Source organism: Spinacia oleracea, chromosome 2 (assembly GCF_020520425.1).
Source record: "Spinacia oleracea cultivar Varoflay chromosome 2, BTI_SOV_V1, whole genome shotgun sequence".
Classification (NCBI taxonomy): Eukaryota; Viridiplantae; Streptophyta; class Magnoliopsida; order Caryophyllales; family Amaranthaceae; genus Spinacia; species Spinacia oleracea.
Window position 1 is genome coordinate 31451746 of NC_079488.1, and position 10093 is coordinate 31461838.

The window sequence follows — 10093 nt, forward strand, 5'->3', positions numbered from 1 at the left end:
TGTCCTTACTTGGTGGCATGATTCCTTTAGATTCCCCTAGGACCTCTTTCGCCACTCCCTTTATGGTGTTCTCCATTCTTGTCCATAATGAGTCTATATCCAAATCCATATCCCCGACCTAAATACCTTCACTTGCCACCTTTTCCACGAATTTTAGTTGTTGCTCCCCTTGAAGTTTCCACCACTTGATCCTAGGCTCCACTAGTGGTCTTCTCTTTCATATATAACTTCTACCTCGAAAATCAAGTACCACAAATCTATGTTGGGTTGCTGTACTCTCACCCGGAATCACCTTATAATTGGTGTAGCACTGTCTCAAAGCATTCCTTACTAAAAAGAAGTCAATCTGACTCGCATTATCTCCACTCCTATAGGTTACTAGGTGAGATTTTCTTTTCTCAAACCAAGTGTTCATTATACCCAAGTCATATGCCAATGCAAAATCCAAAATAGCATTTCCCGCTTCATTCCGCTCCCCATACCCAAAACCACCATGAATGCTTTCAAATCCATCGCGACTCGAGCCTACATGTCTTTTGAGATCACCACCAATGATCAGTTTCTCACTTCTAGGGACACGTTGCACCACTTCTTCTAAATCCTCCCAAAATTCTTGTCTAGTTGACACATCTAGTCCTGCTTGTGGTGCATAGGCACTCACAATAGTTACAACCTCATCCCCTATCACAAGCTTAATACTCATAATTCGATCACTCTTTCGGGACACGTCCACTACATCATCAATATAATCTCTGTCAATAAGGATACCTACCCCATTCCTACCTCTAGTTTTTCCGGAATACCAAAGCTTATAACCCCATGGAGCTATTTCTCTTGCCTTGTTTCCAACCCACTTAGTCTCCTGCAAACATAATATGTTAATTCTCCTCCTTTTCATAACCTCTACTACTTCGACTAATCTCCCTGTCAAAGAGCCAATGTTCCAAATCCCAAATCGCATCCTACTACCCTTACCCTTACCCCTTCCCTTACCATGAAACCTTGGATAGTTAACACCACCATCGGGTGGCGCGCCGCTTCCTGGCGACGGCCTAGCAACCCTTGCATATTTTCCACTACACCCGGGCCTAGGAAGTGTAGCGCACCCTTGCATATTTGACACCACCCCCGGGTGTAGGGGTGGCGCGCCGCTTCTGGGCGACGACCTAGCAACCCTCACATATTTTTCACTACACCCGGGCTTAAGAGGTGTAGCGCGTCGCTGAGAAGGGGACGCCCCCACGATATTCCATTGTCGATTCTTGTCATGATATGTGGCTTAGTTTTAATGATGCCCGCCAACAACCTACCGCACCCTCCTCCTTTATCCGGGCTTGGGACCGGCAGTGAATGCCGCATACGCGAGACTCACAAGTGAATGCCGCATACGCGACACTCACAGGCGGAGTTACTCAAGATTGATTATATTAGAGTAATTAAGTGGAGCTTAGTTAATTCATGGTTTACATGTGGATTTTAGAGAAATTCTTGTACTTCTGTTGATTTCATCATAATTTTGTGGATTTCTCTTTGCATGAGAGTTATTTTGTAGTTCATTATTTGATTTTACAGTAATTTGTTTATTTATTTGTTGATTGATACAGTTAATTATTTTCTTATGTTTTACTTTCCGAAGCTATCCAAATCTAACTGTTTGTTCTTGTTTTGTTTTGCAGCAAAGGTGATCTATCAATTTGAGGAAAATTGCAAGTGCTTATCACAAAGTACCGTCTATCGTATAATTTGAGTGTATATTTTACATTTCAAATCTTATTTGATGTAATTTGTGTAGATTAAATTATATTTTGTTCAGTTAGTTGTAATATCTATCTTTTTCATTCTTAATTAAGACACTTCGCATTATTTTCTCAATTTTTCCCTTGTAATTGATGCTACCCCAGATGTAGAACAATATGTCAGGTTAAATGGGTTCGGGTTGACCCGAAATAGTCAGGTTAAATGGGTTAATATATTGTTATAAAGTAGAGGTAAAAAATTCCAGGTTGAACAGATCAATTCGGGTTGACCTGATTAGAAACAGATCAGGCTGCGTTTGGATTCTCAACCTGTTTACTTAAACAAATCAGGTTCAGGTTGGAGGTTTTTGACCCGTTTAATACCGACCCGAACACGAACCTGACCCAACCCGACCTGACTGCCACCCCTAGTTTCAAGTAAAGTAATTACTTGAATATTATGCACCTTGATAAAGGTGCCTAACCTCAGAGGCCTTAATTGGATCATTAAGGCCCCTGACATTCCAGGTACATAAGCTAACCTTCTTCATGTTGATTGAATTCATCTACCCTTGCTTCCTCTCCATCCAACTCACCTTCTTCATCAGTAATCTCCTTAAACCCTAGATCACTAGACAACACAGAAAATGGGTTATTAGGGCTCATAGTCCTCAGTCTAGTCACTCCTTTAGCTCTCCTTGTAACAATTTTCCAAGCATTGTCAGTTGATGCAGCAGTATTGATCACCACAGGTGGTGTTTGAACAGTTACTGAAGGGATAGGAGCCCTCACAGTTGCCTGGTTTTGTGTTACCTTTGGCACCCACTTCTTCTTCACCACTAGTTGCACCACATTCTTCACAATTTTATTACAGTCATGCCCTACAGTTCCACATTTCTTGCAGTACATAGGCTTCCAGTCATAAGAAACTGGTTGCTTGAACATGTCCATCAGAGTTTTCAATCCATACAAGATCAGGCAATACATTTGTGATATCCATCTCTATCAATACTCTAGCAAAGGACACTCTATCCTGGTTAGTGGTGCATTCATCAGCAAAGAGAGGCACCCCTAACTGACTGCTAATCCTGCTTAGTGAATCACTACCCCAACAGTGAAGTGGTAAGTTAGGAAACTTAACCCACAGGGGAATAACTCTCAATACTTCCTCACAGAAATTGAAATCTGCTGACCATGGTTTTATTATCACTAGCTTCCCATAAAAAGAATAAGGTCCTCCTGCAGTAATGTGATTTCTATCCTCAACACTCTCAAACTTTATAATGAATTACCCATCATCATGATAGAACACCTTTGGTTGAGAAAATGATGCCCATTCAGAGTTCATGAATCTCCTCACAGAAGCAATAGTTGGTGATTCACCAACCACATACATGACCATGGAAGACTGCCATTTATCTATCACCTTATCCAGTTCACAACTCTGCAGTTGTGCCACCTTCTTCCCATCCTTCACCACAGGAGTAACAAACCCCAATGGTACCCCTTTTGACCCCATTTTTGAACCTGTGAACAAGTTTTTCAAAGGCTCCGTACGGATACCCCTATTTTCCCCCAATTGTGAACTCCTAAGAACAGGTTCATTAGGTTTCTCAATAATCACAGGTTCAACAACAGGAATCCCAAAATTCCCACTAGATGACTTACTACCCAAGCTTGTGTTAGGTTATGATACATATGAAAAAACATAAATCATGCGGAAAACCTTAATGCCAGGGAACATATTATTTACACATAATCATATAGCATAATTTAGATGCATACACTTTGTAGCGTGCCTTCCCTAGCTGCGCCCGAACAGAACAAGAACAAGTCTTTAGGACTCCAAGTGTCGTCCCTCCATAGATAGTCCACAGCACGTCCGGATCCGCCTTAAGCTTGACCAACTAGAATCGCCCTTAAGGTTCCTAGGATTTTCGGCTAAAATGGTTGCAAGTGTTTGGCTGATTTTTTCTTTCAAAATCTTACCTTTGAATACTTCAATGTTGTGTATAAATTTGTGACCCTAGGCACCTATTTATAGAGTTATGGAAAATGACTTATAATTCTATTAGAATACTACTCCCTCCGTCAAAATTTTAGAATGCCTTTTACATGCGGAATTGACACAAAAATCACTCGATTTGGATGAGTAACGAAGAAACTGCCGAAAAACTGCGTACGTATAATTAAATAAACGCAATTTGCAATTAATTAACAATTACGAAAATTAATCACCCCTTTTAATTCTTTCAAATTTGTAATATTTAACCATGTTTATGCAATTTAGATTATGAAAATAATAAGAGGCTCGTGATACCACTGTGAGGTTATGATTCTTATGACAAAACATAAATCATGCGGAAAAACCATAAAGCCAGGAAAGCATATTATTTACACATAATCATTTGGCATAGTTTAGATGCATACACTTTGTTGCGTGCCCTCCCTAGCTGCGCCCGAACCGAACAAGAACAAGTCTTTAGGACTCCAAGTGTCGTCCCTCCGTAGATAGTCCACAGCACGTCCGGATCCGCCTTAAGCTTGACCAACTAGAATCGCCCTTAAGGTACTTAGAATTTTCGGCTATTGTAGGCAATTATATGACTGAATTTTTGCTCTTAAAAATCACTTTGAATACTTGAATACTTGATATAAATTATGAGCCCTTAACTCATATTTATAGACCATAAAATAAGTAATCGAATCCTACTAGGATACGAATTAATTAAATTAGAATCCTAGTAGAATTCTTATTTAATTAATTTATCTTTTAGGATTAGGAATTTTAATCATTAAACAAATCCTATACTCTTTAGGTTTCGTATGTGAACACAAACTCTACACGAGCATGACCCGCAAGCGTGCAGGCCATGCCCGCGCACAGCCCACACGGCCGCTCGGCCCACGCGAGCCGCAAGCCCACGCGAGCAGCAGCACAGCTCGCAGCCCATCGCTGCGCGCGCTGCGCGCGCTGCCATGGCCTGCTGGGCCTGGCCTTGCGCTGGGCCTGGCGTGGCCTTGGCTGTTCGTGTGGTGCGCTTGGCTTGCTGGGCGATGGCATGGCTTCGTGCTGGGCCCTCGTCCGGCAGGCCTCGTCCGATGCTTATTCGTACGATACTCTTCCGATTAAATTCCCGGTTCCGGAATTCATTTCCGATACGAACAATATTTAATATTTCCGATTCCGGAATCAATTTCCGTTTCGAACAAATATTGAATATTTCCGTTTCCGGAATTATTTTCCGATTCCGATAATATTTCCGATTCTGACAATATTTCCGTTTCCGGCAATATTTCCGATTCCGGCAATATTTCCATTTCCGATAATATTTTCCGATACGTACCATGTTTCCGTTTCCGGCAACATCTACGACTTGGATAATATTTATATTTCCGATACGATCCATATTTCCGTTTCCGGCGATATCATCGTTTCCGGAATATTCATTTCTTGCCTGTGACGAACTCAGCTCCCACTGAAACCAAGATCCGTCGATTCCAAATATCCATAGATGGAGTATTTAATGCCATAAAATACTTGATCCGTTTACCTACTATTTGTGTGACCCTACGGGTTCAGTCAAGAGTAAGCTGTGGATTAATATCATTAATTCCACTTGAACTGAAGCGGCCTCTAGCTAGGCATTCAGCTCACTTGATCTCACTGAATTATTAACTTGTTAACTAATACTGAACCGCACTTATTAGACTTAACATAGAATGCATACTTGGACCAAGGGCATTATTTCCTTCATATAGTGGGCCGCTTTTATTATTATTACTTTTTTATTTTGCAAGTACATTTGGTGTTTATTTAGTGTTAGAATAAAATTTTTAGGAAAAATATTACGCCTTTATTGATTTGGAAAGTAAGGAAAACACACCGAAATAGAACTGACCCATATTTTAAAGGGCCTTAGGACCATCTAAAGTCTCTATTATTTTTTTCTATCAATCTAAACAACTACTAGGCGCTTTTTACTAATGGTGCTCTATGTGGCTCAAGCCTGGGGTTTAGTCTCATAAAACTTCGGTCCTTCACCGGTACTCATCTTGAATTCTATTCCTTTTGCGTTGACCCACTGATATGTCTTCACCCATCCGTTCTCGACCTCTTCTAGTGTTGATGCAGGAGAGATTAACCGGGTTGGATCGAAACTTTCATCTTGTAAAGCTAGGGTAGTCATCACAGTCTCGTTCTCCATAGGCCTCAATTCGTTAAACAATGTCCATAGAGCCTGGTTGTCCAATATTTCAGCTGTTTTAGTCTTGGTGAGGTGGGGTGCCTCATCCAAGGTGTGGCAATCATGGAAAATTTCAAATCCGGGTTTTAGCAAGCTATCCTGAACGAAGGGTTCAGGGAAATCACAGCATGGGTGTTCTTCTCCTTCCCGAACAAACATCCCGTTAAGGGTCCTTTGATATGGGGGAAGGAGGGTGGTTTGTTTGGTTTTGTTAAGGCGTAGCCTAGATAGGCGGTCAGCAATATCTTCCTCCGTTGGTTCATAACCTAAGCCAAAGGGAGTAGATTTGTTGGGAAAAGGATGGAATGTGCATTCCTTCTTCCTTGTGCCCAATGGGGTTCCTGGGAAATAACCTTGAGCCAACAGCATTTTAGGGATGACTCGGGATGCATGCGGGTCTAGGAATGCTGGATCATAATCTTCGATGAACTGGATTGCATCTTCCATTTGAAACCCATAAAGGTCATCTGCAGTTTCGGCCGTTCCAACCATAGTACAACTGACGTCGAGAGGAGGGGCGCGTATTTCTAGTATTACCCCGTTATGGTTAAGTTTAACCATTTGGTGCAAGGTAGAAGCCACACCTCCTAAGTTATGGAGCCAAGGTCGCCCCAAGAGGAGGTTGAAAGTGGGCTTGATGTCGATTATTTAAAACTCCGTGGAGCGTGCCACAGGCCCGGTTTGTATGGTAAGGTTGATTTTTCCCAATACAGGCCTTCGGGAGTTATCATAAGCTCGTACCCCTTGTGAGAAGGTTTGGAAGTTATCGCTTCCTAGCCCCAAGCAATGGGCGGTTCGCAATGGGCAGACATTAACCGCCGAACCATTATCTACGAGCGCTAGGGGGATGTTTTGTCCTTTGCATCCAACCACTAAGTAAAGGGCTTTATTGTGAGCACCCCCCTCTTTGGGTAAGTCTTTATCAGTGAAAACTATGGCCTTTTCTCCGGCATCTCTCGTGACATGGCTAACCAATGAGTCAGGTGTGATATCTGTGGGTACTGAGATGAGGTCAAGTGAGCGAATAAGCTTTTCGCGATGTTCCTTTGAAGTACACATAAGATCCCAGATGGTAATCTCAGCCTTGGTTCTTTTCAGTTGTTTCAGGAGAGGATTTCCAATGACTTCCGCGACGGTGGCGTGCCGCCCGCTCTCAGGAGTTTGCCTAACCGGGATGTCGTCCATAGGAGGTGGGTGAATATCCGGTTGGTATATCCTTCCGGATCGGGTGAGGATGTCGACCTCGGGCTCCTGAGGGGTGGTGTCAATGAGAGCATACCCGGGCCAAGTTTCAGTGAAGAGGTCCTGGCCCGAGACTTGAGATAGGTAAATATCTTCAGCATCATCGTTCCACACACCGCATACTTCCCTCTCGATTCGATCCATAGGTACCACAGCGAGTGGTGCACCTTGAGGTGTAATATACACCGTGGGGTCGAGATTCTCTGGTTGGTCGAGAGAGATGTGACAAGAGCCGAGTGGGCTCTTGTTGTTGTTGGGTTTGCCAACGTTAGGGAGAGGTATTAATTCATCCTCTATCATGTCCAGGATCGTATGTTTTAGATACCAGCAGTTTTCAGTGTCATGCCCATTTCCTTGATGGAATTTGCAGTAAGTACCTTCGACCCAATATTTATTTTTGACAGGAGGGTCACGGGTGGGGCCTATAGGTCTCAACTTTCCTTGATTGGTTAGTCTTTCAAAGGCTTGTACCAAAGTTGACCCGAGTGGGGCAAACTTTCGGTCTCGGACCCATCTTACAGGGTATCTTTCGGGCGGGAGCCTCTTCTACAGCATGGACTTCTTGGGCTTGGGGTGTGTTACCCCGATTATAGGTGTTGGTCTTATATGCAGGTTTGCTCTGTATGGTTTTGGTGAGGTCTTCCTCGATTTTTATTCCCACATCATAAACCCTTTTGAAAGTGTCGAGTCCCAGGTACCTAAGGTGTTGTCTGTAAGCCGGGTCTAAGTTGTCAATGAATTTTTGGACCAATTCTGTTTCGGGAGGCCTATTGATTAGCTGGGCCGCCTGGTCCCTCCATCTAGCAAAGTAGGTTGTGAAACCCTCATTTTTCTTTTGGAAGAGAACTTCCAGCTCGCGCATGGTGACTTGGAAATCCATGTTCGACGAGTATTTCTTGATGAAGGCATTGACAAAGTCTTCCCAAGTGGGGAAGAGCTTAGGGTCCTGGTGATAGTACCATTTGAGCGGCACAGGTTCCAAGGACAAAGGAAAGGCAGGTAGGTACATGGACTTGTTCACGCCTTTCAAGTTCATGGTGTTCACAAAGCTCAGTAGATGATCACGGGGGTTATCCGTGGCCTTGAACTTTGGTAAGTCAGATGAACTGAACTTTTCTGGTAATTTGCCAGAAAAAGGTTCAGGCTCGAGGGAGAAGTATTTGCTCCCCATGGTTTGCTGTAGGACCATTTTTTCAATCCTCTTCTCGTTTTCGAGGTCATTTTTGGCTTGCGCAGCCGCTAAGGCTTCATTTTCCATTTTCAGTTGGCCCATGAGTTGGGTCATTTGGACCATCTGGTCTCGCAAATCTTCGATGGACATGTTTGGAGGTGCGAATCGAGGTTGGGGAAGCGGAGATCCTTGAAATGAGGGACGACGGACGGAGCTTGGAGCTACTAAATCTGATGTTGGTGATGTATCTTCGAGACGCACTAGCCGTTGATTCCCTGATCGGCACCAAGTGACAGGACCGGTCCTAGGCATAAGATAAGCTAAAGTTTAGGTTCCCAAAGTTTCAAGAATTACTTAGTCTAGACTTCGACTCTCTAAATTGGTTTTTCACTTTTTCGCTCTTTCTTCTGTTGGTACACTTTTTGGGGTTTTTTTTTATTTTGGTCATTCTTTGGATTTTCGAAACACTTGCCTGTGTGACATTCATAGTTGTTAGCATGTTCGGTTTTGGTGCCGAGCATTGCCGTCGTAGGAGGCCTAATGACGACACAAAGAGTTGTTAATTTTTCGCGAGTCGCCTTTTGAAATCGAGTGCTTTTATTACGCCCTCGTAGCAATTCTTTTGATGAACATTTTTTGTGCTACGTACTTTCTTTTTGCTTGGGCACAGAAGCTGCTGCGGCTGACCAGAAAGTCAAGCAGCAACTTCAGCGCCCAGCAGTGGGCGTGAGAATTTATGGCGCCCAGCCAGGGGCGTTGAAAATGCGTCCCTGGCTGGTTCTCGTTTTCTGTTTTCTGTTTATGCGACTTCGATTTGCGTGCTTGCCTAATAACGTCCTTTACGCGTAACAGCGTTTGTGGGATTCGTTACAGGCCATCCCGAGCGTCGCTTATTTTGTGGCGATCATTCGGGTTTGCGGAACACGTGTTTCGGTATAACTCTTTGGCAAATTAGTCTATGAATGTTTGGGCAATTTTTAAGGTCATTGGTTTTCTAGGATAGTTTATCACACACAATCACATATTTCGCTACACATAACTATATTACAAACATGGATTTGAAAATTGAATATGCCACGTAGTTTATGATAGGTTTCTATGGGTAGTTTATTTGCGCCTGGCTTGGTACCGCTTCTATCGTAGATCCAACACATGCCCCGGTCGAGGTAGTGTCTTCAACAGACGAATTTCGCTCAAGAGGCCAACCCGCAAGTGCAAGCCAAGGGGGCATGCAGGCGAGAGGGACCTAATGGGCGAGCGATTGGGTTCGGGATAGGTGTACTACCTGCGCAAGTACCGAGTGGAAAACATGCGCGGCGTATGCACCCCCCTATTGGCGAAAAAAGGTATCCTTAGTCCCAACTCCCGAGGGAGCCGAGATTCGTTATGATGTTCTGCCCGTTCACATTAATATGCTGATTTTCAGGTCGTCCCAACTTGATGGGGAAATAAACGCGGGGTAGGATCGTTTCACCCTTCGGCTATTTTGATTACCTACAAGCACGAGTATTTCCTTCACTATCCCCAGTGGAGTCGCCACTGTGAGGGGGTCGAAAAAGCGCGAGGCTAATGCGTGACCTGTCCCTCGTGGGTGTGACGATTCTTTTTATTCAATCAAGTGTAATTGGATTTCCTGTGAGTATACACCCAATTGACTAGTAATATAGGAGTCGCCAATCAGTTTTTAACGACAATGA

The 10093-nt window shown here is 43.5% G+C and overlaps 1 protein-coding gene across 1 annotated transcript; it reads right to left on the reverse strand.

Moving 5' to 3' along the window:
• Positions 1-217: 217 nt before the first annotated feature.
• On the reverse strand, positions 218-1114 carry LOC110792112 (uncharacterized). Its single transcript, XM_021996924.1, has one exon. It carries the CDS (start codon positions 1112-1114, stop codon positions 218-220), a length of 897 nt encoding a protein of 298 aa, XP_021852616.1.
• Between the last annotated feature and the right edge of the window lie 8979 nt (positions 1115-10093).

Coding starts and splice junctions, on each gene's coding strand:
- LOC110792112 (XM_021996924.1), bottom strand. CDS start 1,114: ATGCAAGGGTGCGCTACACTTCCTAGGCCCGGGTGTAGTGGAAAATAT.